The 27,506-nt window shown below is 38.6% G+C and overlaps 2 protein-coding genes and 1 long non-coding RNA gene across 3 annotated transcripts in view; 1 reads left to right on the top strand and 2 right to left on the bottom strand.

Moving 5' to 3' along the window:
- Positions 1–903: 903 nt before the first annotated feature.
- LOC140938781 (uncharacterized) lies at positions 904–11,676 on the bottom strand. The gene is made up of 2 exons (XM_073388310.1): positions 3,806–11,676; positions 904–3,062 (listed from the first exon to the last, which is right to left on the bottom strand). The coding sequence occupies exon 1, from the start codon at positions 11,291–11,293 to the stop codon at positions 3,830–3,832; it is 7,464 nt and encodes a 2,487-aa protein (XP_073244411.1). The 5' UTR covers positions 11,294–11,676; the 3' UTR covers positions 904–3,062; positions 3,806–3,829.
- A 1,632-nt stretch (positions 11,677–13,308) lies between these two features.
- Positions 13,309–20,317, bottom strand: LOC140937562 (uncharacterized). Its single transcript, XR_012165490.1, has 3 exons — positions 20,168–20,317; positions 18,262–18,398; positions 13,309–14,117 (listed from the first exon to the last, which is right to left on the bottom strand). It is a non-coding gene; the product is annotated as an uncharacterized lncRNA (long non-coding RNA).
- A 74-nt stretch (positions 20,318–20,391) lies between these two features.
- LOC140938778 (protein GPR107-like) overlaps positions 20,392–27,506 on the top strand; it is a 37,956-nt gene continuing 30,841 nt past the window's right edge. The window contains exons 1-3 of the mRNA XM_073388306.1: positions 20,392–20,507; positions 21,516–21,632; positions 26,461–26,511. Coding sequence (XP_073244407.1) covers positions 20,397–20,507; positions 21,516–21,632; positions 26,461–26,511 — 279 coding nt within the window. The 5' untranslated portion in view covers positions 20,392–20,396. The remainder of the gene's footprint in view (positions 20,508–21,515; positions 21,633–26,460; positions 26,512–27,506) is intronic.

Here is a 27,506-nt window from a genome sequence, read left to right as displayed (position 1 = left end):
GTTTTTGTCTTTTTCGCTTAAGATCAGAGTCGGATTGCAACTTAAATGACAAGCTAGAATATTTCCATATTCATGGCTATTGATAAAGCCAGGTTGGAGTTATAAGAAAGAGCAATTAATTACACTTTGTGTTCCAATTTTAATTGGGGTATTACATTTAAAAAACCATCATCGGTTCAGGTTATGTTCATGCCTCTATCGAGCGTAATTTTTCCTCATGTCACCAGAAAATCCCTCGCTCCACCTTTCCTTTTAAATACATGGTGATTGCTTTCAAGATACTTTTAGCCTAGGGTAGCCGCTAATCGAACGTTCGGTAATCAAACCCAATCGAACTCCTAATCGTTCGATTGACTTCGATTGGGTTCGACCTTATAAGACTTTTTGGAGTACCCCTCGGGTTCCAAGCGCTATTTGATGTCAAACATTTTTGCCAGTTTTCTGTTTGCGAAAAAATTAAGCTTGTTAGGTAATACCTTTACGTGCTCGAGTTAATCAGTTCACTTTGAGCTTATTTTCTTGATTTTTTCCCGTAGACGACCATGCACCTCCTTGCTTTGCACCAAGGGTGGTCGATTACGACAGAGTTGACTCTATGTCTTCCGCAAACATACCATTAATAAACACTTATCTTTATTTTTGCTTTACCTACACATTTCAATGCCAATATTTTCACTAACCCGCCCCGAAGAACACCGGTTACACTGCGGGTCAGTTTTTTATATCTTTGATTGTGGAAACAGAAAAAAAAAGAATAATAATAATAAGCGTGTTTAATTAATTGCCTTTTTACGATCAAGACCTAGGGGGTAAGCTCCCTTTTTCTACCCCACATCTACCCCCTCGAAAAGTGATTTCGTCTTAGATGTCGCCAAAGCAACATTGTTTTAAAACCAATAAATTGATCACAGTAACACTTTATTTACGTGTTGTTTTACCATAACCAATATTTTTTAGGAATGATTACATAGCAATCGTCTTTACACATAAATAAAAACTATTCGATAGCTAGCTACTTCAAAATGTATGCCTTGACTACAGCGGGGCGGTAAATAGACAATAATATATACATGTTTCAAAGGTTACCAAGTGTTAATGCATCAAAATGATTAAGTTAATCCCAGGGAATAGGTTCGCCGCGGATTTCCACCCGTTTAAGGGCCGGGTCCAGTTTTATTCCTGCTCTCGCAAGAGCGCTTAACGGCTGTTAATCGAGTCTACAGTTGTAAATGTTCACTCTGTTTGCGTTTATGTATAACAATTTCACACTTTTGCACAGATTCGCTTCCTAAACTCGATGCAAATACTACTATATTCATGCTAAATAAACAAAATTGTTCAAAACCTGGTCTCCATATTATCGTCAACATCGTCGGTATCGATCTATTGAAAACATTGAGACGATGGACACCACACTGACGACTGTAAGATAATGTAGATATATATACAGCTATTTCGAGAAAGGTTGTCGGAAAAAGTGCACGCGACAATCCCGAAAGGTATTGTGGGTGGTTTTTAGTTCACTGTTTTTCAAAGAAATTTCAAACAATAGCAAGAGAGGCCATGAACGTATGTTTGCGAGTGCTAAAGGAAAGCAATAAAAGTAGGTTCGACAGCTACAGTGTCAGGAACGGTGTATTAATCATATCCCATATTACCTTTTGGGATTGTCGCGTGCACAGTTTTTCCGACAACCTTTTTAGAAATAGCTGTATATGCGGCGGTCCTATCCAGGGAATTGCTCCGGTCGAAACAAACGTCGGCGCGCATCAAATTAGAGGTGTTCCCATGTGGTCGTCTGTATCACTTGAACGAATTTGAGACGACTCAAGGGATCCAGTCGATAATATGGAAAGCAAGCCTAACAACATCAGTTATACGAATTCAAAAAGTCCTTATTTCGTTGCAATTTACTAAGAATATCAACCCGTAAACAAACGTCCCTGTAATGGATACATCACTGATAAAAGACAAGCACAATAGTAAGATTGCGCAAGCATGTACATTACGACAATCCTGTTGGCTACGTTTCGTAGTTGCAATCCTTGTCTGATCGCCATTATCATGCGCGCTATTTTGCGTTTAAACGACCCAGCCTGTTTGTTTTGAGAGATGTTTAACGGAAAATGCTAAAAACCATGTGAAAAATTAAATTAATTTTTTCTAGTCACTAACCCTAAAAACTGCTAGAAAGTCATATGTATGATCAAACGTTTGCTGCTGTGCTCTAAATGGAAAACTTCATGAAATCCAAACGGCATCTATTTAGAATGATATTGTTGCATAATCATTTCTTGTTTCTTGTATAGATAAAACATCTGCATGATTATTATGTCTAAAATCAGATAAGTTTTCTTTTGGATTTCAATAACAACGACCACGTGAAGTAATGGACCGAGAAAGGCATTCCCGGAAGAATGGGGTGATTTGAAATTACGAACACGATTATCCCTGAACTACCAGACAAAGGTAAGTTATATGCTTCTAGTTGTATCAATGCCAGAATAAGAAAAACTCTGAGTAATGAATATCTCTTGTCAGTTATTACGTAAACTTACACAGTGACTTCCAGCTTGGACAACTTTCCAAAGCACAGACATCGCTTAAAAGTCTTTTTATGATTGGACAAGTTAATTCTCAAACTGAAGCTCTAATTCAGGATTTTTCCTTCATTGTGATTGGTTAAAATAGGTTAGGATAGGTATTTCCAGTTTAAATCTTCACTAGCTGTTTAACTGACCGATTTCGCCTGTCCGATAACTAATGCAAACTGTTTTATCGCAAAAGATATTTTTTGCTGTAACAGCCAATTAAAACTAATCGTCCATTCGTGCAATTTGATATTGAGACAACTGATAAACAGATACTCTAAATAAACAACTCATTCGGATAGGAAGTTGTTTAAAAATGCTTCTTCAGGAGGCGTATTTGGCCTAATACGACTTTTCCCCTTCAGCGAAACTGAATCTTCAAGACAGTAAGCCACCTTAACCACGTGGCGTCGTTGAATAGAAGCTAGTCTGCTCTGCAAGGCTTAGCATGGGGTTGTTAGAAGATAAGGTCTAAAAAACAAAAAGGTTAAAATAAAGTTATACAACAAAGCAACTTCAGTTGCCACTAAATATTTTATGGTACACGTGATATGATATGGATGAAGGCAAAGAAAACCTAAAATTAGAGAGGAAATAATAAATTTAATAATGAAGAAAATCCTTTCTTCATCTATATACAATATTACGTACATTTTTATAATCTCAAATATTGTACCTCATAAATCGTAGCAGATACTTTCTTATTTAAAGACTAATTTTAAAAAGCGTATCTATCATTGAAATTTGATATCTTAACAATCAACTAGTCTCTATAATAATAAATTCAATTTGTCTGTTCAAAATATTACAGGACTAAAAACTAGGCCAGCGAGCTGCAGGGAGTTAGTCAAAAAGAGTTACTGACGATCTTAACCGACAGACATGTGCCAAAATGAAATATAACTTCTCCAAAAGAAATTTTTAGAACGTCGCGATCGTTTCCTTTTCTTTTCTCTTCATAGCTTCTTCCGTACCATTTTCGAGGCTTTCACATGCGTAACGACCTGGTAAACCTTTTTAGGGGTGTGCGCTATGCTAAACAAAACACACACAAATTATCTGTGAAGTCAACCATAAATTTGTACTCTGAGAGTTCAAAGTTAAGCACCAAATAATTGCGGAGCGTATAAATAGGAATGGTGCCTTTGTGCCGATATGATTACGATTACGAGGTGACCCAACCCATAATGTAATGACGAAGAGGCCAGCCTTACCTGATGACACCTTCCACAGCTGTATTAAGTCTTGGTCTCATCATTCCCAGTCTCAGGCATTATTTTACACATGACAATCTTTTTTCCATGGTTTCCGTACACCGTGAGAGGTTCAGTGAAGTGAATATTTTGATCCACATACCGGCAAAGCTTCTCATACACATCCGGATAGTCATGTTTCAGTCGAATTCCATACTGCTTCAGATTCTTGGAAATGTTTCTGCAGTAATGCCTGCGGGCTTCGTTGTCAGTGACAAATTCGTGGCGAGAACACTTCGGTAGATAGAAAACCTTTATCTCAGTATTCGGGTCATTTGGAAGAGAAGCCGCAGGCGGCGTCTCTTTGAGTTTACTGCTTAAAGGAATCTTAATTACTTGAAGGACAGTACTAACTTTCCTTCGCGGCACAGGATTGGCGGGAAGATCCTCCATTTTACCAGCAATTATAGCGAGATTAAGAACAAATTCTTCCTCGGGTTGGTAGTCTTGGACGTGCTGCATTAACGAGATCTTATGTTTACTGATGACTCCTTCTGCACGGACATTAACTAATGAGGAGTACGTTGGAGGGCTGGGGAAAAATGTGCAGCCGCTAGTCATGAACTTTCTGGCCAACTGTGCAGAAGCAAATGTCACCATAACACTGCCACGACCCTTCTTTTTGTAGCCATCTTTAGCTATCTGAGAAAGCTGGAATTTCAGACTCTCCTTCTTATGACAGAGGTAAATAAACGAACGGATATAACTGTTTATTCGACCAAAGAAGCAGACTTTCTTATGTTCAGTCCAGTGCATACGTCTACAAGTACGCGAACAGTAGTAGGTAAAACAAGCAGGACAAGAAGTGTAGGTGGTTTTCTCGCCGGTAAACAAAACCTCTTCTTTTTCACACCGCGGATTCGAACACTTGATCACGGTTGTTGAACCTCTACGAAGTCCCCAGTAGGGTGTCTCCCCAGCAAACGAAAACTCTGACATTGGGCTTTGAGGACGAGTTGATAACGTGGACACCGATATATCATCAGGAAAGTCTCTTTCATTGGCTAACGATAGGAAACTAGCATCAATGTTTGATCCTGGCTGAAAGCGATTGGACGGGTACAAGAACATGTCTGAAGTCATGAGGTCTTCCTCCTCCTGTGGCCCATTTGGATCCATCCAAACATTCTGACTGAGCCACTTGCGAGTGTGTGCACTTAGTCCGCGCAGATATGGCGAGTCGTTTATCGTTTGATCTTTTCTAACAGACAGATCAGGCATTGATTTGCGACTGTCAGCGGCCTCCTTAAAGCGTTCTTTGTCAATATTGAGCCCTGGAAATGTCTTAACGTCCTGGAAACTATCTCCGAGAAGTCTGTTTTGAACAACAAGTTCCTCGTCAGACTTATGACCGTGAGACCTTGCTCGTGGACGCCGAAATTCTGCTGTTTGGGAAGCGGGAGTAAAAGCAGAGGTAAAGTCCCTTGGCTTCTCCATTTTCACGTTATGCGTTTGCTCAGGTGAGTAATTTGCAAACGATTCGTCCCGCGAGATCTCGTACCCATTGCTTTTGGGCGTGTTTGATCTAGAAGAAGTTGATGCACCCTCATTCTCTAACTCTGCAACAGGGGTAGCTGTTTTAGACGAACCACTAGATTCGGTGCGATTTCTCATTCCACTCTTTCCAGCTTCGAGTGCTGCCCTTGTTTGTCGATGTCGGTGCTTATGCGGTAAGCTGCTTACAGATGAGGTTTCTGAATCTGCATCGCTGCTGTGTGTGCGACTGGAGGACCTATCAGGTTCGTGATACGGCGTGTACTCCTCCAAAAATACTTCATCGAGCTCATCATCATCGTATCCATCGTTGACTAAGAACGCAGAAATCACTTGAGATTCCTCCTGCTCAGCTGTGTCAGCTATGATGATTGGTTGTACAACGATAGGTTCTTCGTGTTTGACGTGCCGAATAACCACGCCATCATTGTCTTCCTCTTTGTTGATTCGAACAACCTTTTCTGGAACCGGTTCCATACGCGCCAGAACTCGAACTTTTTCTTTTACCTCTGGTTTCTTTAAGTCCGAACTAGCTGGTGGTTGAACACCTTGCTGAGCTAACAAGGCATCTAGATCTGTAACCATAATTTTACTCTCTCCAAGAGTTTCTCCTCCGAACTCCTCGTCATCAATACTGCTAAGACTGCTTATGCTGCGCTCGTTGGCTCCCTCTAGAACAAAAACACTATTTACTTGTGTATTAACAGACGCAGACGGACTTAGGCCCAAGCTTCCGTACCCAGATTCACGTTCTTGCCGCCGACTATCGTCTAACGTAGAAGATCTCTCTGGTGCACCACTTTCGATTTTCAGCCCTTTCTGCAGGACATCTTCTACAGAAGGAGGTACGCTAAGCTGGATAAAATCCATCTTCATATCTGGCGACGATAACGGATGAGATACGTGAATTTTGATCTTGTTCCCTTTGGTGGTTTCATCTGCAATTTTGGTCACGCTCTCTTTCTCTAATTTCGGAATAATTTCAGCTCGTGATATATCATGCACACGGGTTATTCTTTTCGGTGGTTTGGTATTTTGTATATTTTCTTCTGCAACCAATGCGCTACCTATCCACGGTTTGTTAACTTTTTCTGGGTATATTCGTGAAACGCGCGCTTTTATTTCAGGCTGATTCTCAACCTTTACATTAGCCTCCACTTCAGTTTTGCTAGTTTTAAAAAGGTTCTCTTCAACTGTTGATGTAACAGTAGCCTTGAATATTTCTGATTGTTTCATACTTCCAGGGCTGGTTTCACGATTCTGCAGTGCTGTAGCTTTAATTATGGGCAGCTTAGACTTTGAATAGGCATGTGTTTCCTTTTCTATCACAGGTTGACAATTTTGCAGTGGTTCTTCGTGTAATACAGGCATAACGCTATCTTTGGAGGTCTTTTCAACTTCACTTTCTGTCAGGGTCTCACAACTTTGTTGAGCAGTTGCACTGAGGACAGGTGCCTTGACAAGTTGTCCTGTAGGCTGAATCTCAGGCAGGGATCTGCGGTCTCGCCGAGATTTTACTTCGACGACAGGTACAATCTGTATAGAAGCTTTCTTCTCACTTTTCATGTTGTTTTCTTCGATTCTTTCTCCTTCCTCGGGAACACCTGCAAAGCCTATTCCTAAATCGCTACTTCGCCGTGGAGACAAGGCCATCTTCAGAGAGTCAAGGTCATTAAGCGACTTCCATCTTGCTTTGCCATGAACCTTCTTCTTCACATTCAGAATTACAATCCTTTGCCTGTCACCTACAACCTCTTGAACAGTAATTTTTGCCGTGTGAACAGAGGGAGGTTCAACCGACTTGAACACATCATCCTCTAAGAAAGGACGGTTCAATTCCGGGGGCGTCGGCGTTGGTGAGCCTTCACTTTGCGACGATTGCGTGTCAGGTACCTCTTCCTCTTCAATACTTTCTTGTTTTCTTCCAGGCGTTCTTTCAACAAGTCTAAGATCTTCATGACTTTTGGTAAGGCGTATATTGCAAGAGGAAAGGTATACCTTACGAGGTTCTGTTTCCAAAGCTGTTGGGGGCGATACTCTGGAAGACCATACCTGCTTGTTTTCTCTGTTTCCAATTTTCGTAAGTTTTCCTCGAACGTCAGAAACGTTTATTTTTATGGAAGAACACTCCTGAGACTGAGTAGAAGGGTGCATCGAGACAATCTTGTTACTCATATTTGAATCTTCAGCGGTCTTACTTGCTTTTTCTTTAACATTAATTTTTGTCGTTTTATTTATTCCCTTTGCTGCTGGCGTAACATCTTTAGAGGTGGTACCTTCCTGGGCTTTCACTTGTGACATTTCCGTCTCCATGGTGTTAGCTACGACTCTTGTCTTCCGTCCTACGACAATCGCCACATTATTATTTTCTACCGAGTTTTGAGTTGAAAACTGGGTGACCTCGCTGCCAAGAGCATGGACATTCATGGGTGACAAGAGAGTCTCCTCATTTTCAGTCAGGACTTTCAAGGCAGGCCCTGCTTTGGTATTTACTTGATTGTTTGAGGCGGAAACATACTTAATTTCACCCTCTGAATCTTGAGCCTCCATAGGTAATACTTGAGCCTCTATTGTGTCATCGACGGTGTCTGCCAGGCCATTCGCGTCGACAGAAACAAGATGCTGACGTGCGGTTGAGCCTTGAGTTTCAGTCATGCGTGGCACTGTTTTGGGTTCGGGTTCATTAGAAAAATACTGGTCTGTCTTGGTTACGACCTCCAAAACCTTGGCATTGATCTCTGTATGATTACACTTTTCCTCATGAAAGGTCATACACTTCATAAACTGATCAACTGGGCAAATTTCTGATTTAACAACATCGTATGGATGATGGTTACTGGCTTCGCGACACGCGGGAATAATCTTTTCATCCACTTCTTTCATCGCAACATCCTCAGTGACCTGCTTTGCACCTACAATTAAGTCCTCCATAATATTACCCTCTTCAGCAACGGTGACCTCTTTCCTGACAAATATTTTGATCTTCTTCACAATTTTCACTGACCTTGGACCGTCTTTAGCCTCAACATTTTCATCACTACTTTTCCCACTTCTTTGAATCACGTCATTTCTATTGGAAACGTTCATTTGAGGATCAGTTTCTTCAGGGTCTTTGTTTTTGCCCTCCGCCAGATTCTTCACGCTTTCAACTCTGTTTGTAGTTTCACTAACGCTTTCATCAGTTCTGTTCTCGAGAATCTCTTCATCCTTAGCGGTTTCTATATGGTGTTTCTCTATGTCGGAATTATTGCTAGGTTTCATTTCCTCAAGATCAAAATCAGTTTTAATTGTCGTTACTGTTCCTTGTTCGACGTTTGCAATACCAATGTTCCCACTATTTTCAGTCACGCCATTGCTTTTGTTCTTGCCCTCCGTCACGCCATCCTTTTTGTCTATTTCCGTTTCAGCGTCATTTGTCACGACAAAATCCAGCGTCTGCTTATTCTCAGTTGCTTCTCCTTCATATTTTTCTTTTTCAGATTTATTGCTTTCTTCAACTTCATCTAGATCAAGATCAGAGTCAAAAGTTTCCACTGTAGCTATAGGAGCATTTAATAGTTTCTCTTGCTCGGTTGCCTTGGTACGGGTTACCTCATTATCATAAATGGGATTATCCATTGCTCCAACAAAACAGTTTTCTATGATGCTGTCAAATTCTGCGAGTCCAATCTCATCGTCCTCGGGAATTGTAAAAAGAAATGGTTTTCGCTCACGCCTGATTTCCTCCGAAAATCCGTGCCAATCGTCACCATGAGGATCGAAACTACTTTCGTCCGGTTTATTGCCATGATTTTCATTAAGCTGGGACAGTACTAATTCACCATAAACACCATCCTTTTGGAACGAAACATCGTCAAACAACGACTCTACCGTGTAACTCTTAGGGAGGGAATCATCGCTTGAGTCGGTATCATCAAGGTCCTCATCGCTTGCTGCTTGCATTTCTAAATTATCACTTAATGTTGTACTAACAATATTAGACTTTTCAATACTCGTGTCCATTTCGTCTTCCATGCATGTTTTCTCGATCGTTGAAAGCGTATTATCCATTTCCGTCTTTTGCAATACCTCATTACTAGTCCTTGGTATGTCGATTTCAGGTTGCTCTCGTTGAAGGTCTTCAATTGACAGATCTGTTTCCAAAACATCGCCAGCATTACAGTTTACATCATCTTGTCCCTCCTCTGCCAGAATTTTATCTAAGTCTGTAACAGAGACGTGTCTTTTAAAATAAATGCTAAAGTCACCTTCGTTGTCTAAGTTATCACTTTCGCTCAAATCAATATCATCAATATCAATGTCAGTTTCAAATGAATCGCCATACTGCGAGGTTATTTCATGTCCATTCATGACAACCTTTGAGTCCACATCAACAATCGACTTATCAATCGGTAAACTCTCGTCATAAGAGTCAACGATAATTGATGGAATTTCCATTTTATCTGATTGAACGTCCTCCTTTAAGTTTGTCTTCTTTGGCGTCGTTGTTTCATCGCCACCCGACATAGCAAAAAATGTCCAAGCGTGGGTTGTGTGGCCATTAGAATCAGCTATGTCATCGCCAAAGCCATTTAATAAAAGGAGTTCTCCGACTTGACTTCTTCCTGTTAATCCCCCGGTGTGTTCCATAACAACTTTGTTCACTTCTTCAGAAAGGTTGTTGTTCACAACATGTTCTGGATTTATTACATGTTTTAAGCGGAAATCATGTGCGGAATGTTGATCCTCGGCGACACAGGGAATTTTCTGCATGTTAGATGTGCATATTTTAACTTCATGTTCTTCAAACTCATTTGCATCTTGTGTGAAACTTGGCTTAAGGTCAGAGCTAGATAATGTAAACACTGGAGTTTGTTCGATCACATCGTCGTGCGATATTCCTGGGATGATTTGTGAGCAGTTGTCGTCTTTGTCTAAATTAGTGTCGACGCTACCGGAAGTGAAATCTACTTTTGCCATCACGCTCTCGAATTCTTTGTTGGTGTGACGTGGCTCTGCAGTTGGAGTGCTAATTTTGCAGTTTTTTGTATTTTCTACTTGAGTAATATTGTTAGTCCGGGAAGAAAACGAAGAGCCGTTTTTTTGCTGCTTTGTTGCAGTTTCGATTGACGAATTAACGTTCAGTACGTTGTTTTCTTCCGCCGATGAGTACAGCGAGTGACTGCTGTTACCGTGCTGATCATCATTTAACATGCGATCTTGTTTCGTACCTGAGGTTTTCGCTTGCAACTCCTGATTGTCCAAAGATATGACAATATTTATATCGCCGCACTCAAGGTTATTTTGCTCCTTGTTTAGTAAGCTATTTATTGACTCCACATTGTTGTTACCGTTCGGCTTGTAAATCGTAGAAAAATTAGTTAAGTCCCCCGCATATTGATCACCATCAAAATCGCCGCTTTCTTGTGATTTCTCACTGCCATCGGTGTCAGTTTCCTCTTCTAATTCCTCTTCTTCAACAATACTCGGTAAAACCCCGGGAAAAATAAGGTCCATATTTTCCATTGAATGTCTTCGAGCGGTTCCAGTCGCAACTGGAAAATCATTTGTGTTGTAACTGTCATCATCCCATGCGTACTGCGAGTAATGAATATGGATTTCGTCGTCTACGTACTCATAGATGCTGGAATCTGTTATTTTCGTAAGATGAACAGGAGAAGTATTTTCAGAGCCTTCATCTTTCGACTTTTCGTTCTTAAACCGCAAATCATTGCTTAAATGTTCAAGAATTCTCTTTGCGACCTCTTCTTCTTTGTCAACTTCCTCTTCGACTTGACGCACAGACCTTCGCATGGGCGCGATTTGTGTGATGTAAAACCACACGGTTACAATGAGAAGCAATACAAACACGAAAGACCAGAAGGCGATGGATATTTCGCCGTCAGCAAGCTGAAGATTGTCAGGCATGTCACCCGTTTGATCATCGAGAGATAAAATCGTCGCCATGAACACCATGATAAAAGAAAGAACGGCTTCCGCGATCTCCCAAAACGTACCCAACGGGATCACGAAAATAAAGATTTTATACTGACCAAGAAGCAACTACATCTCCACAGGCAACACAACAAATCCATTGGAAATTTAATCGGCTTCGTCTGGGCCGGCTGAATAGGCGTCTTTCATTCACTTCGTGGAAATCGAACCGTGCAACTACATCTCTGGATTTGCATATCAATAACTGGCGCTTAAAGCTAATTTGAATCCTAACTTTAGATGCATTATGTTACCGCTTGCGCAGCCACCAGCAACGATTTCCTTCCAGCGATCGGACAGCCGCCAATTCATAAAAAATTCAAGCTTTCCACATATGGCAGGCCGCTCTTTCGACTGACGCAAGGAACGCCTTGTTCATTCGCTTGTTTATCTTTTATACGGTGTCTTAAAATATGACTGGCTGAAACCTTAATACCTTCCGCCCTCTTGAGGAGAGCAATGACACTACTATAACTCTAAAATTAGATGGAAACAAAGCATAAAATGCTTATTTCTTTGTGAACGAATGAGAGGAAAAGAGTTCATGAGAATAATATCTCTACGGAAATAAAAAAAAAATAGGGCCACAGTGCACGCGAGAACACATTTTAGAGCGGGACTAACCGAACGCCGTGTACCCCATGGCCATTTCTTTTGGTACTGGCGTAGTTTTTAGTAAACAATACTTACAATTATATTTGCGTAATAAAGGATAGAGTGCAGCCAAAAAATTTTCAAATATTGTTTTAACTCTTGTGCCGGTACGTACGCAATTGCCCCATCATTGCATGATGGAGAGCGATTATTACTAGTTTCCGGCTCCTCCTTCACCTTACCGGAAACAAGTATGTAAACATGGCAGGACGTTAGCGCGTGAGCGCGGATAATTTACAAATCGCTCAATTTATTCTGTTCATTTGCCACTCTCAGAACCACTTAAAAATTTCAATAAAAATCATCACTATTATGGAAGGAGTAATAATTTGATGGCAGCATATTAAACAGGACGAGAAATACTACCGTATTAGTATACTGATTTTTACCTAAGTGGCGCCAGTCTACAAAAGCTAGCTCAAATGGATTAAAACTTAAAGCACTTTCCTTAAATCAGACTACATGACTGAAATACCTAAGTATTATTGATAATACACATGTAGATACAACTAACTGCAATAACGTTGTCATAGAAAAATGACAAGAGGAAAAAGCCAAATAGGAATTAAATAGGCTAATTAAGCCACATTCTTATGGTAGATTCATTTACAGTCGTTGCATTTCCCTGCTGGAATTTTCAGTTTTATTGTCTTTCAGCTTTAAAACAATGGGTAATTCCAACAGGCAAATAGCGACGTCCATGTGCGGACGCTTCCAATGCATTCATTAGGCTTATCACCCAAATTAATTCCTTTTTTGGCTTTTTCCTTTTTTTCATTTTTCTATGACAACGTTTTTGTAATTGGGTGTAAATAAGGCTTCAGCTGTCCGCAAACCACTCCTTACTCCAGGATGTTGAGAAAAACAAAACAAAACAAAATAGAAAACAAAAACGAGTCAAATGAACACTGTATTGCTGTAAGTGCAGCAGGCAGCAGCTGTTAGAATACAAATAATACCACCTGTTTCTTTTACAATGCTTTTTAAATAATAAAAATTTTAGCTGGTAATGATACCCTTACCATTGGTCGCATAGTAGATCATTGTGGAAAATTCTACACCTTACCGAGACAGTAAATAATGTAAAATTATATTGTAAAACAACCTGAGTCTGTGTCAATAATGACAATAATTAAGGTTGATGAAGTTTCCTTTCAACATCAATTTTTATCCAGGTTAGCTCAGAAGAAACAACTGATAAGGTCGAAATTAAATTCCCTCCACAAAAACAGTTTGCTTCACCCCCCTCACCCCCCCCCCCCCCCCACAGTTTTAGCTTTTACTTGTCTGGATCCTAACTACACAGCACATCCATGACATAGCCCGCCTGCCTGAATAATGTCCGCTTTTGAATCTCTTTATTTTCCATGGATTTTTAACAATTCAATTTTATTCTATTGCTGTAGGCTAATTTAGTTTAGTATATTAGTAGAACTAAACATTATTGGTAAGAGACAGCTTGTCTGAAAAACTACTTTGCTGAAGTTGCGAGTGAACAACTTTAACAAATAAATAAATTAATAAATTAATAAATAAATAAGCATATAAACAGACAAATAAAAAAAGAGAAAAATAAATAAATGCGGCATGCTGCAAAAAAACAAACAAACGCTTTTATCTGAAGCTGCATTACTTACAAAGGCCATTTTGGATCTTCAGCCTCATTGTATCACTTTTTTTGGAAAAACACATGTTCTTGGCAATTCGACTGTACTGAGAAACTTTTTTAAGCCTCACAAATATGACTATTGTTTCAAATTTTATTAGTCTTTCTACAATTTGTTTGTAACCTGAGATATTATTTTCTACACAAATGTTATTCTCTAGAATTGTTTTAATTTTGTTGACAGAAATATACAATATACTTGATGCTTCATATGTTTCAGGTATCATATGTGCAAACAATAACATAGAAATAATAAACCTTAAGCTTGAGATAACTTTGATGAAACTGTAATACGATGCCCTTACAATGCTTTAGAATAAAGTGTTTAAAAAATGATGCTCTGGGCTGTAGACAGTTTCTTCTTTGCATTGTTTTACGAAAACATCATCATGCTGCTTGCAGGCTTTGCTTCTAGAGTGCACTTCATGTTGATAGCCAGCTGCTATGTTGCCTATTTTATGTCCATTCTTGGGAGGCCACTCTTCTCTATGAGAAAAAAATATGATTGAACTGAAGTGATAATTGACGTCTGTACAAATGAACTAAAACACAGTGACTTTACAATTGACAAAGTCTTTCATGGCTCTCTGCAGGGTGTTTATTAGGCATCAGAGATTAGAGAATTCTCTGTTTACTACACAGAATTCTCCAGCTAACAATCGGTAGCTGGTTATGACTGTTTTTTATTCAGATGTGGAGCCTCTTCAATGTATTCTCCTGTTATGTTACACCTATCTCCTGCTACTGGAATTCTTAATGAAAACCCTTGGTTCTAGGAGGTAACAGTGCAGGGTCAACCTTGCGCTTGACATGTTAGTATTTACTCTCGGATTTTATCATACCAGATGGATACAGGAAATAATACTACATTTTAACATGAATTATGCATATTTGGTAACAACTGGAAGTAAGATTTGACTAAATAATAAGAGTTGCAGAGGAATTGATGAACACGTCAATTTTGAACTAGAATGCATTTATTTCGAGGGAAGAAAGACAAGTTATACTTAAGTAGTTGTGATAAACCCTCAACAATTTAATCACATAATTCTACAGCTGTATGACACCACAGCAGTGCTCTAACTAGCTGAACTTTGATGATTCATAAGATACCTACAAGGCTACTTTAGTTACCAGAAAGAAGTATAAAATTTAATTTTCATGGTGGGAATTGTACTTTATCTGGATACATCAAAACAGCTGAAAATGAAATCCAACCAAATTGCACCTGCCTCCTGCATGTGTTGAAATTCATTCATGGAATTGGCAAAGGACAACATTGATGTTGTAGGATTCATTAAGACTTTCTCAGAGTCCTTTGCTTCTTATATCCAGTTCTGGTAGTAGGCTCTACTGCTCACTTTTGCTGCAGAAAAAAAAATCTCCAACTCGTGCTTTGTGATCAAGAAAAATTTTGAGAGGATTTATTGCATGTTTTCCTTCTTGACTACAAGGAGCATTCCAAATCCCCTTGGTCTTTCCCCCGAGACCCTACTCTAACTGGCAAAAGTGATCCAACCCCCCTGGCCAAGACTAAAAATAATAAAAAAAAAAGGTCAACAAAATCCCAAACCATGCCCGTATACGATGTATGTCCCAAGGACTGACCCCCTGGATGGCCACTGATACAGTAAGTGTTGTATTTATTAAGTTTTGTCAGTGACTGTGCTAACATTGGGAGTGGCTTCTTCTAAAATATTCTATAACTTACAAAGGATTTAATGAAGCCCAAATCAAAATTGTAGATTTGCTCAATTTTACCTACAAAATTAGGACTCAAAAAAGTCCCGTCTGGTAGTCTGTAACAAATAGAAAAATTACAGTTTTAAGAACAAAAATTCAACCAAAATCGAAATCCAAAATGGCCAGAATTTAGTTATCCCGGACAAGACAAAGTTGAGTAATATCGATAAGCATCTTACGAGCCTGGTTTAACTTAGTGGCGAAAGCTAGTGCCTGCTCAAAAGAGTATGCATCAACATTATGAGACCTTTTTTTACCTGGTAGTTTTCAAAGGTTACTATCTTAACATTAAGAGCAATGCACAAAGTCTATTCAGAATAACAATGATTTAAAACTACTTAACGAGCACAAAGAATTGTTTTTTACACAAAGTTTTCAAAGAGAAAATTATTCGCACACTCCAAAGTACAGCTTAGCGAATGACAACACACTCATTGACTCCACTAACTGAAAATACCGATATAAATGTTTTTGCCCGTTTATTATGTACAGTATGTGGTCCTTGGTCCGCGCAAGTCCCCGATGCCCTTGGTCCGCGTCTTTTCCGAAAATGATAAAATATTTCGTCAAGAAAAAAAATACGTTGAGTAATGAAAGATATCGTGATTTACTGATTAGCAGTCTTTCATATGACGAAGTTTCAGCCTTCTTGCTGCGGGTGAAGACGCGAAATTAAAGTTTGTTGACAGGTAGGTTAATTTGTCTTTCTTGAAGTTTGGATTTTTGCGGCACCGTAAACTGTACGTGGTCATGTTTACTTAGCCTGCGAATAACTAAAACGCAACGGGAAGACTTGCCTTTTTGCAGAACAGGTTTTCAGATCAACTTATTTCTGCTGTTGGAAGCATATTGCTGTAGACTCTGAATTTTTTGTTTTAGCGACTCTTGAAAAATATCACCAAATTTTGCTTAGCGGTCCTTGGTCCACGTCCTATGACCTTGGTTGAATAAAACTTACCAAAGTAAAAAAGCGACGGCCTTTGTTTTCGAAGAATGTTTTGAAAGTCGTCCCTATACATGTCAACAAGTTCTCTTTTTTAATACCTCAAGTACATACAGAGTTTTTGGTAATTATTTTCGACCGCGCTAAAAAGATCTAAAAACTGCTCGTCGACGCTCGTGTGGGAGACTCGAGGAGACTGTTGTCTGAAGTCTTTGAAAGAAAAGCAGATTATCTTATGCTCACAACATCTTCCGAAAAAAACTTTAGCTTAATTGCATCAAGAAAAGAAAAAAATACAAGAAATACTGTGAAAATCACGTTTTTGTGTGGAAACTATAACATGTTTACGTTTTTATCATGCTGCTTACCTGAGACGCGGACTAAGGACCAGATTCGCGGACCAAGGACCATCGAAAACGGTCGCCTTTTTGCGAATTCCAAGCAAAATATTTATGTCTGGAACTTGAAACTTCAGGATTATTGACAGGAACATAAAAGCTATCTTCAGGGAGTATTTCAGCTCGTTACGTGAAGATTTGGGTAAGATATTGAAGTTAATGACTTTTACACGCGGACCAAGGACCACATACTGTAGTGCAACAAATCTAAACGGCTCAACATGCACCATTGAGCTGTGGATGTACTTGGAGAACTGTTAATCATTATACATCAGTCAATTGAAACCCTAGCCCCCTTAGGAAGTAGGGACAGAAGCGGGGATTTAACGTGATTTAACCCTTGCTTCCCAAGATGGTGAAGATGGCGGCAGAAGAGATGATGCTACAGAGAATGAGATTAAAAGCAATGATAAAAAAACAGGACAGGAAGGCACAAACTAGGTCACCCTAGTCTTAGACACAGAAAGGAATGGAGCAACATTAGTATCAAAACCGCAACAGGATTAGCTCAGCTGGTAGAGCACTTGACTGCTGAGCGAGAGGTCGTGAGTTTGATTCCCGGGGTTGGACTAATACTCACAGGGTCTTCAAATAACTGAGAAATGAAGGTACTACCTTTTCCCTGCAAATGGTTAGACCTTTGCGTGGCTTGGATGACCACGTAAAAAAATAGTGGTCCTGTCTCCAGTAGGAGACGTAAAGCTGCATTTTTTTTAAAGTGCAAGGAGTTGCCAATACTTAAGGGAAAGTTCATTTAATATGACAAGGGGGGGGGATGAAGATATTGAAAATCAAAGCTTGAAATTTTAGCAGCCCCCCTCGCTAGTGGTTCAATTTTTTAGGAGCCCCCTCCTTGGTAGTCGAAAAAATTTCAGAGCCCCCCCCCCCCTCCTCCTTCAATTCCTTTGCTCCCTTAAAAAAAGATCGCTAGACTGTATTAAATATATTTACCGTTATTGTCTTCAATGGTTTATACTATGACAAACTTGAGATACAGTTGTGATACAATTTTCTAAAGCATTTTTGGGATGAATAAGAGTGTAATAATTACTGAGACTACATTTGTTATATCTGTAAACCACGTGATATAGCTGAGTTGCACAGGTCATTAAATTGTTGAGTTGAAAACCATCCGATCTGTATGATGATGTCATGTGTTGGTTTTGAAGTATACAAGTTTTCGGAGCCCCCCCTCCTAGCGCAACAATTTTTTCAGAGCCCCCCCTTCGGGTGTCTAAAAATTTCGGAGCCCCCCCCTCAATATCTTCATCCCCCCCCCTGTCATATTAAATGAACTTTCCCTAACAGCAGTTCAGGATATAAGTGGATCATCAGGACAAGTCAATTAGCAAAGAAACCAATTGTCCACTACTAAAACCCAAAAGTACACTGTGAGACAATTAACACAAAGTAAACCTTTTGGAACAGATAAATGCAGTGTCACAACAGAAAGTTCAGGAGACGATTTGTAGCTAAAACCACTGACTTGCAAGCCAATAGCGAATCAGTGGGTAAACATGAAATGTTACTCTCCCATTACTCTCACCTTTAGAAAACTGGAAAAAATCACAAAGAGGAAGGCAGAGCTGTTTTGAGATCTCTTCCTCCACCGTGTTTTGATCACAAATCCACTGTTAACTTTGCCAAACTGCCTGGGGAAAAGGTAAAATGAAGATGGAAAACCTTTAGGAAATAAGCAAAATAGAAAGTCATGATTTAGATTTTAGATTTAGAAAATAACTATGATGATAAGACATTGGAAAATTGCACTTGATTCTAGAGATAAGAAAGATAAAAAGATAAATCGTTTATTCAAAATCACAACTAGCGGCTATAAGCTGAATTTCTTGCGTTATGTACATGTGATAAAAATTTAACCTTATAAAAAATCCTAACTATATATCACAAGAAAGAAGAATTATTAATAATATAGTGATAAGATTACATCAAATCTATAATATAAGTTCTATTTACATTTGTTGCTTATCTGCATATTTGCACTATAAAAGAATTTCTAAACCTCTTTGTTTTTACACGTGGGATTGAAAACATAAGCCTATTCCTTAAATTATATCTCTGATTGACATTTTGCACGGGCAGCAGGCCAGCTAGCTTATGCTGGCCATCGCTCTCTACAATTTGTTTAAACAGAGTGCTACATAATTCCTTCCGTCTATGAAAGAGTGATTTCAAACCCGCATCTTCCAGGGCCTTGCTGTATGAGACCTCTGGGAATAGAATTCTTAAGACTCTTTTCTGAACCCTCTCTATTTGGTCGGACAAACAGGCTGGCAAGCTGGAATGGAAAGCCTGGCATGCATATTCTAGGATGGAATGAATGCATACGCAATAAAGTTGAATTAGGGACTTACGGTCTACGCCAGCTCGCTTAACAAATAAATTCGTCAAGACGCTTTTGCAGTAATGTTATCGACATGCCTAGGGTGCAAAAAAAGGGGAGAGGCCACATTTAGAGGCAAGTGGAACTTGTTTGGAAAAGCTATGTTAAATGCTGTTGTTGTAAGTGAGCCATTTTGTACATGTTATGCAATACTGGCTCTATAGGTCCAATCTCAGAATTAGGTAAAATAAATCCTCTGGCACTCCTCGGAGTAACATTTTTCATGGATTTGAATAAATGCAGTTCAGATTTTCCATTAAGCAGTTCGTTGGTTTGAGTTTAAATAAGTACAGAATTGAGTCAATCTTGAGTAGTCTGATGTATGTACACTATGATTGACTTGCAATGTAGAAGGCAGTTGCTAAGTACCGTTAAAATATATATGGTTGACTTTAGAAAGAGTCCAGCAGTGTGACGACTAAAGAGTTCTGAACAATTTTGCTTTAGGCTCGATTACCAGCCACTGTTCTTGGAAAGCAGCCTGTTCACAGAGAGGAACAAGACTGCACCCAAAAGAAAGGTTGAAATTGAGCCTAGAACTACTAATGCCCCTGCTATACGGGGCTTTTAACAAACTTATTGGCCCAGGGAGCAGGGAAATAAGCAGTGTTTTGACACCCAGCCAATGCTAAATTCCCCCGCCAAGTTTTGACTGATGCATTATAGCTACTCTTTAGACGGGGATGCCTTTATATCTCTGAGTCCATATTTCAGCAAAAAAATTTCCGTGCTTCTGATTGGACGACTAAAAAACCCCAGCATGGTTCTAAACAAATAATGGGAATTTAGACGCTTCAGGGTTAATTTTATGCTGTGTATCAGCCAATCAAAAAAAAAAAAAACACCTTAACAACCTGAAAAAATATTCCGATAAATTTTGTTTACCAAAATGGAATTGCGCTAGCTGAACACTATAATCATCCGTACAAAACTTTAAAAGCGTACACAAGCAAGAAAGTTAAGGGCATATCATGATCATATTGAAGTTAAGCTTAATATGCTAAAGCTTGAGCTTTAAATGTTACCAAGATTATCTTGGCTGAAGTTTTACCTTTTAAACATGATATGACGGATTGAGAGTGATAAAACGGGAAAGGATAAAAGCCATGATGATTGTAGCCATCGTGAACGTGAAGAAAGCGAAATAAAAAGTCTGCTCGTCGTTGAAAATGTCCACCATTTTCTCTTACTTGTGGCCTAAACCGTAAATAAATAAAACCGCTGGACACAAAAACTGGGAAACAGTATTGACGTCATTGCAAATTTTTCGTCATTACAAAATGGCTGCCTCTTGTAGTGGAAAGGCGAATTTTGTTTTTCATATAACCTTATTAATCTTAATGTTTCTTATTCGTCTTGGCTGGGGAAGAGTCCATAAAATACAGTTAAAGGTATGGTTATCCTACAAATGTGGCCCGTATGGTGTATTGTTCATATTTTTTGTAATTACTTACTTGTCGACACCACCATTTTAGCATTAGCTTCTGCTTCTTGTAGGTTGAGACTTAAGCTTAATTAGGGTTCTTAAGAACATTTTCAATGGGATGCTCTGTTAGGCAACCAGCTTTAAACCACCTTATTTCACTCGGCGTAAACATATAAGGAAACGTTTGAAAAAATGACTGAAATGTAGTGTTTGAATAACCACATTGAGTAAAGCATAATTTATGGAAAAACACATCATAGAATACGTTTTTATTTTTTATTTGCACATTCTTAAAACTGTTTCCTTTTTCCTTCGGGGAAAAAGTAACGGAGGCATTTTGTCAGTTGTCGGTGCTTATTGAAACCCCAAAGCTAATGGTAAACAGCTCAGCCTGTTAATATTGAGTTGTGGCATTTGCTTCTGGTTATGGATGAACTTGGGAGGATTGCTGAGAGCTCAGAGCTGGAATGTTCAAAGTTGGTTTAAGATAAGCCAGAATAATGCAAAATTAGAAATCAAATATGAAAGCCTAAAAAGCCAATTCAGTTGAATTAATTTTGTCTACAATTTGATCATTGGATGTGCTAAGAAGAATAGAGAAAATTATCTGGGAGAATACATTTGAACTAAAGGAACAAGAACCCACAATAAAGTTTAATCCTGGGTCAATGCTAATCATTCTTCAAACAAATTCTTTGAGATTAATGTATTAGTCAACCAAGTCCATGCAGAATAGGAATATGAAGGACACTTGTGCTTTTGAATGTCAAGTGAACATTCTAGCTGTGCTATAATTTCATTTTATTAAATATAATACACATGTTAATTGATAGATTTATGATATATGTCAATGGTTCCAATTTAATATACTTCATTGATTCCTTTCAGATCACATAGGTAAGAAAAAAAAGACCTGCATGTATCAGGTAACCTCCCCAAAGTTCATAGCCTGTGAATATTGTATTCCCTTTAGGATGAAGTGAGACAGACAATCGAGTTGAGTAAGTTTGGATTTCTTCAAAAGGGGAACCTCACTGTTAAATTTTCTAACTTGACGATAGAAGACATAACGCAATCAAGTAAAGTGCAGGTAAGTATAATGAAGAAGCAAATGGCTGCAGGGCCATCAGTTCAGGAAGCAACTAATTGGTGATAAAATGTTAAATGCATGTGCCAGTAGTAATCTGTTCTGGTCATAAAACATATCATGGAATCAAAGTGCCTGTGTATTAACAATAATTATTTGAATTATGTGAATGAAGATCATTGCAGTTATATACGCAACTTTTGCAGTTGCAAAAAGTAAGTCGGAAAAAAAAAAAAAAAACAGGCTTGCACGTGATTCGAACCCTTGACCTCTGCGATACCGGTGCAGCACTCTGCAATATAATTCTTCACTCTGCAGTTCACATATATGATTTTCACATACTCACAACTTCAATAATTATTTGCTTATTGCTTTATATGATATGATATGATATACAAATCAAGGAGTGTTTGGCCAAGGCATGTAGAGCCCTCCTTTATCTACATGATTCTTCACATCATACAAAAGCTGAGTTCAATGGCTATTTAGTTATTCATTCAAGATATATCCAAGCACTGAACATACTAACCTCAATGTAAAGTCAGTTCTATTTATACTCTTACTGTGATACTCACAAAACTGTGAACACCAGAAGTGTTGATTTTTTAATGGAATTTTATTGTGCTGCAAGGAAAAAGCCAATGAGGCATGAGAAAACCAAACTGCAAACATCAATGGTAGTTATTTTGTGGTTTGCTCTTGTGTCCTAATCTATAATGTGATTATGACTATAATCTCATTTGCCAATATGTAGTTGTATAAAGCCAGGACAAGAAAGTTGATGATGATAATAATAATAAAAATAATAATAATAATAATAATAATAATAATAATAATAAACTTATAATAATAATAATAATAATAAACTAATAATAGTTAAAATTTGTATAGTGCCTGTCCAGTCCTGCTCTAGGTGCTTTACACAACATTCCAAACAATAAATAGTAAATGAATGAAAATTAAGATAAAAATAGCCATACTAACAAAGATATGCTTTCCTAAGAAGATATGTGTTAAGGTTAGATTTAAAAGTACTTAAATATTGTCACATGAACGGAAGTTGTCTGGTAGACTGTTCCACAGGTCAGGAGAAGCAGCAGCAGGGCTCTAGACCCAAAGCATTTCTGATTAGTTACTGGGATTCATGCATACGTGTAGTGTACTAAATGATCGTAGTGTTCTGAGCGGTGAATAGCAGGTTACCAAATCTTGAATGTAGGTGGGTGCTTGTTGGTGTAGAGCCTTGAAATTGAGATTTAATACGCTCATTTACAGGAAGCCAGTGTAGATCGGACAGAACTAGGGTGATGTGGTCATATTCGCAAAAGCAGTCTGTACCGATTGAAGCTTTTTCAAAACATACTTCAGCACATTATACAAAAGAGAGTTGCAGTAGTCAAGCTTGAAGGGTACAAAAGCATGGACGAGAGTCTCAGTAGTCTTTGAAGATAGGAATTTTCTTATACGAGAAATTTTATGCAGATAGTAGAAGGCTGATATACATACTAGTTCACATAAGGAAGCATAGAGATAGGGGTGTCAAAAATGGCACCAATGTTTTTGGCAGATTGGGATGGATGAATTGTATCATTTTCTGAATCAAAGTGGTGGTTGCGACTATAGGACAATGCGTTTAGAGTAGAGGTAGAGAAGTTCAGTTTATTAAGAGCCGGGCACTTATCAAGATCTAACTAGCAATCCTGGATTTTAGTAGTGGTACTGGGTGATTCTAGGTCATTGCTTGCTGAAAAGGAGATGCGTTATTGAGTATCAGCAAAGAAATGAAATTGTATCTTATAATAATGCAGAACATCAGCCAGTGGTGCTGTATAAAGTAGGTACAGGATGGGTTTAAGGACAGAACCTTGAGGCATGCCACATTTGAGCTCGCGAGATTGTGATTTTTTCCCATCAATTATGGTAAATTGTGTGCAGGTTGTAAGGTACAACCAAAACCAGTCAAGAGCAGTACTGTAAATTGAGAACCTAGAGTGAAGTCTTTTAAGCAGGATATCGTGGTTGACAGTGTCAAAAGCAGCAGACAGGTCAAGCAGCAAAAGTATAACACAGTGACAATTGTCAATTTGTCAACGCAAGTGAGGACAGTTTTGCAGCTATGGAAATTGCTTATAGACTGATTGTAGAGGTTCATTAAGTTGGTAAAATGATTCAAGGTAGTGTTGTAAACATAAAGCCGCAACTTTCTTGGTAATTTTAGAAATAACTTTGAGATTTAAGACAGGTCTTAATTACCAAGGACCTCATGATCCAAAGGTTTCTTGTGTAAATGGTGATAAGACAGCCGTTTTCAGAAAAAAAAGCAACTGACCAGATTCATCCACAAGTTCACTATCCTGCATAGTGTGGGTAGAAGTTCATGAACTAAGTTAGCTAATGCAATAAACAAATACATTGTTTTAAAACAATAATAATCATCTCCAGTCTATTGTTGTCATATAGCTCTGGACTTAATTACTGTCCTTATTTATTTAATATTTATATTTATTTATTGGTTTCATTCTTGGTGTTGGGGGAGGGGGCTTGTTTGACAACAACAACAACAAATTTTATTGAAAATTGGAAAATAACTAATTACATTTGAGACAGGGGACATGCAGCTATATAGACATGGCTCGTACAATCTTGAAAAGGTCTTGAATTTTACTAGTCATCTTGAAAAGTCCTTGAATTTGGTTTAGGTTCTTGAAAAGTAGCTGATTTCTTTATAAGGTCTTGAAAAGTCCTTGAAATTCACAACCTTGTCTATGCCAGACACCGTTTTCTGTAAAATTAGATTATTTTGCCAAGGAAAATTCAGCTCATCCTCATTGTAAGAACCTGTAAAACTCACGGGTATTGTAAAAACATTTTTGTGCATGAACAATATTATTTTTGTTTCTTTATTTCAAATGCCATTTCTGTACCTCAGATGCAATTGCAAGTCATACCCAGTCATTTTGCAACGTCTTGTAGTGGAAAGTGCGTGTAGTATGAAAATAATGTGATCAGTGATAGGGGTGTAATGATTCATCTTCCTTGCGATTCGATTCAATTTCGATTATTGCCTTTCGATATCGATATCGATTATTTCGATTCGATTAGGTAAATGTTTCTTGATTCTTATAACATAACGCATAATGTAAACAACATGCAACCCTAAACAACAGGGACAGGAGGATTCACAGTTGCTTGGTTCGTAGCCATGTTGGAGAACCTGACAAAGAGTGTGTTGCACATGGTTTGCCTTATTTGGAAATTCTCAAGGGGAGATTGAAGGACAGCATTTTTACCAGGCAACACAAAATGGCGCACAAACTGTAAATGTCACTATTCCGCTTAAGATCTGCATGAAAAGGTAACACAACTAAATAACGCACGCAGGCAAATAAGACAATTACTACAAGATGGCATAATAAGCGGGGGACACAGCCCTGTGGCAGGTTCTAGCGGTTTCAGGTTATGCGCACAGCAAAGACACAAGCCTCACTTATCGCCCCACTACCATGGGGTAGGACAAGAGTATTGGCAGAGCCTTTCTTATCTCCCCAGCACCGCATGGGCTGGATCGGACAAGATTAAGGCAAATGAATAAGATGGCAAGACAAAAGCAATGCCAAAAGCTTGGGGGAAGTCGCAACGCAGACTTAACCGCACCAAAAGGAGTGACCCCCCAAACTTTATTGATACCTAGCACAACAAAACTCCTCCATAGGGAGGGAGAGTGGGTAGGAAAATTACTGTAACTGTTTGCTTTCGTGCAAGCTAGACGAATAATGACCAGGTCTGAAATAGCAGAACCTTATAGCTAGACAGTGTCTCAAATCTTGACCAATGAATACAGTTGTACCATAAGCTACCTAGTCTTATCATGATTAAAGTCTAGCCATGAATAGGGCCTTGAAAACAGGGACCAATCTGCGCAACGCTAAGAAAAATATGATGACAAACATACGACAAATTAGTCAGGCTCCAACCACAAACAGCTTTTGTTTGTATCTTAAAATCAGCGTGCTTTCAATCATAAATAAGGCTTTAAAGATCTAACAAAGCAGACATTGGGATAGGCTACCTTAGCCTACCCTCCCTGGGGCTTCATGTTCCATTAACTGCATTTACCTTCTGGTAAATATCTCACTATCGTCTTTGCTGGTCAATCAAAAATGCACATTAAAGAGTTCTGGATTCTTATTTTAGAATATAATAACTCACTGAGGGCACCCTGGAAAAGGTGAGCAAAAATCCAACCAAAATCGAAACGTGGAAGCAAAGAATCGTGAATCAAACCGAACGGTCATAATCGCAATTAATCGAGAATTCAAATAATCGTTACACCACTAATCAATGATGGCTGAAGAAGTAATAATCGTAAATGACTCCATGACATGTTTTAGCCAATAGGGTGATCAAAGGGGATTAAAGAATGTTGATTTATTAAATAAATCTTAGCTCTTGAAAACTGTAATTTGTCCTTGAAACATCCTTGAAAAGTCCTTGAAATTTTTTTGTCTGAAGTTGTACGAACTATGTATAGAGTCAGGGTGCAACGAAAATAATTTTTACAGCTTGCCATTCGGGCAAGCTGAAGCTGGTATTTACTAGCCCAGACGTCATTTCAACTAGCCCCAAAACTTTTTGACTAGCAGAATTGATTTCACAGTTCTTCTGTTATTTGAATTCCACAAAAAACATCACGTGCCCGTCGGGCAAGTTAAAAACAGAATTCACTAGCCCAATAGCAAAATCCACTAGCCTTGGCTATTGGACATTACTTTCTTTGCACACTGAGAGTTGTGAAGTAGAGATCACTCAGGAAGGGTTTTTTTATTGTTAGTTTGGCTTTACTTTGGAGAAGACAGGAAGTGATGGAATATCACCTTATATGGTAAGAATGTTTATAGTTCTGAGTTTTTTACCATTAAATTTTGTACTTAAAGGTCAAATGAACCAAAATTTCGACCTTTTTTATTTAAGTTCAATTCTAGTGAAATGTGTTTAATATGAACCAAATAAACATACTATGAAGTTTCAGCTCAATTGAAGCAAGTGTCTCTGAGATATTTGCAATTAAAAATTGCTTTTTTTTGGCCCTTATCTTCATAGAGCGGTCTGAAAAATTGTCGGAAAAAACAGCTTGTGACGTCAATGTTGGTCAGGTGAAAAAAAGCGGGAAATTCAAAACAGAGTTTTCCGAGTCGCGCGACTTGGCGCAGAAGTGGTTTGTGCGGCCATAAACCTGGAAAGAACAGGCAATTTGTCTTCAAAAGTTGCAAGCTGTGGTTATATCCTTCTTATTATTTAATTTTCTCGAAGAAGACATCATAGTAAAACGGACTTTAACGACATTTACTGATTTCCTTGAGTTTTACTGGAAATGTGCGTGCTTAAGGTGATTCCCTAGTTTTGCACTGCGCATCTCTTACTGCGCATAACAAGATGTCCGCCGTAAAAAAGAGCATGTGAAGTAACATTATTAAAATGAAGTTGACTGAAGAGAAACGCTATTGGAATTTTTGCTTGCTGTTGTTTCTTGCCGAGGTGAGACTCAACGTGTTGGCAATGTGCATAACGTAAGCAGCACGCGTGTTGCTGAGTTCGACCTCCTCTCGGAGAACCTCGATAGTGGATGTTTAACTTGTGCTTACTCACTTTGATTTTCATTTAAACACTTTCTTTATCACATTGTGTCCTAAATGTGATATCTCAATGTAAATTCTGTAAAACCGGATTTTTTAATAGTTTCTTCCCCCTTTCACATACATTCTATTTTGAAACTCGCCCCAGTCCTCTCTCAAAAATTGGAGAAAATGCGTTTGGTGCGCACTTTCTGCAGCTCTACCGGAAAAACGAGTACGGTGACCCCCATTTTTTATTTCATGA

Source organism: Porites lutea, chromosome 5 (genome assembly GCF_958299795.1).
Source record: "Porites lutea chromosome 5, jaPorLute2.1, whole genome shotgun sequence".
Taxonomy (NCBI): Eukaryota; Metazoa; Cnidaria; class Anthozoa; order Scleractinia; family Poritidae; genus Porites; species Porites lutea.
Note: the sequence above shows the minus strand (reverse complement) of the source record. Positions and strands in the feature narration are given on the sequence as shown.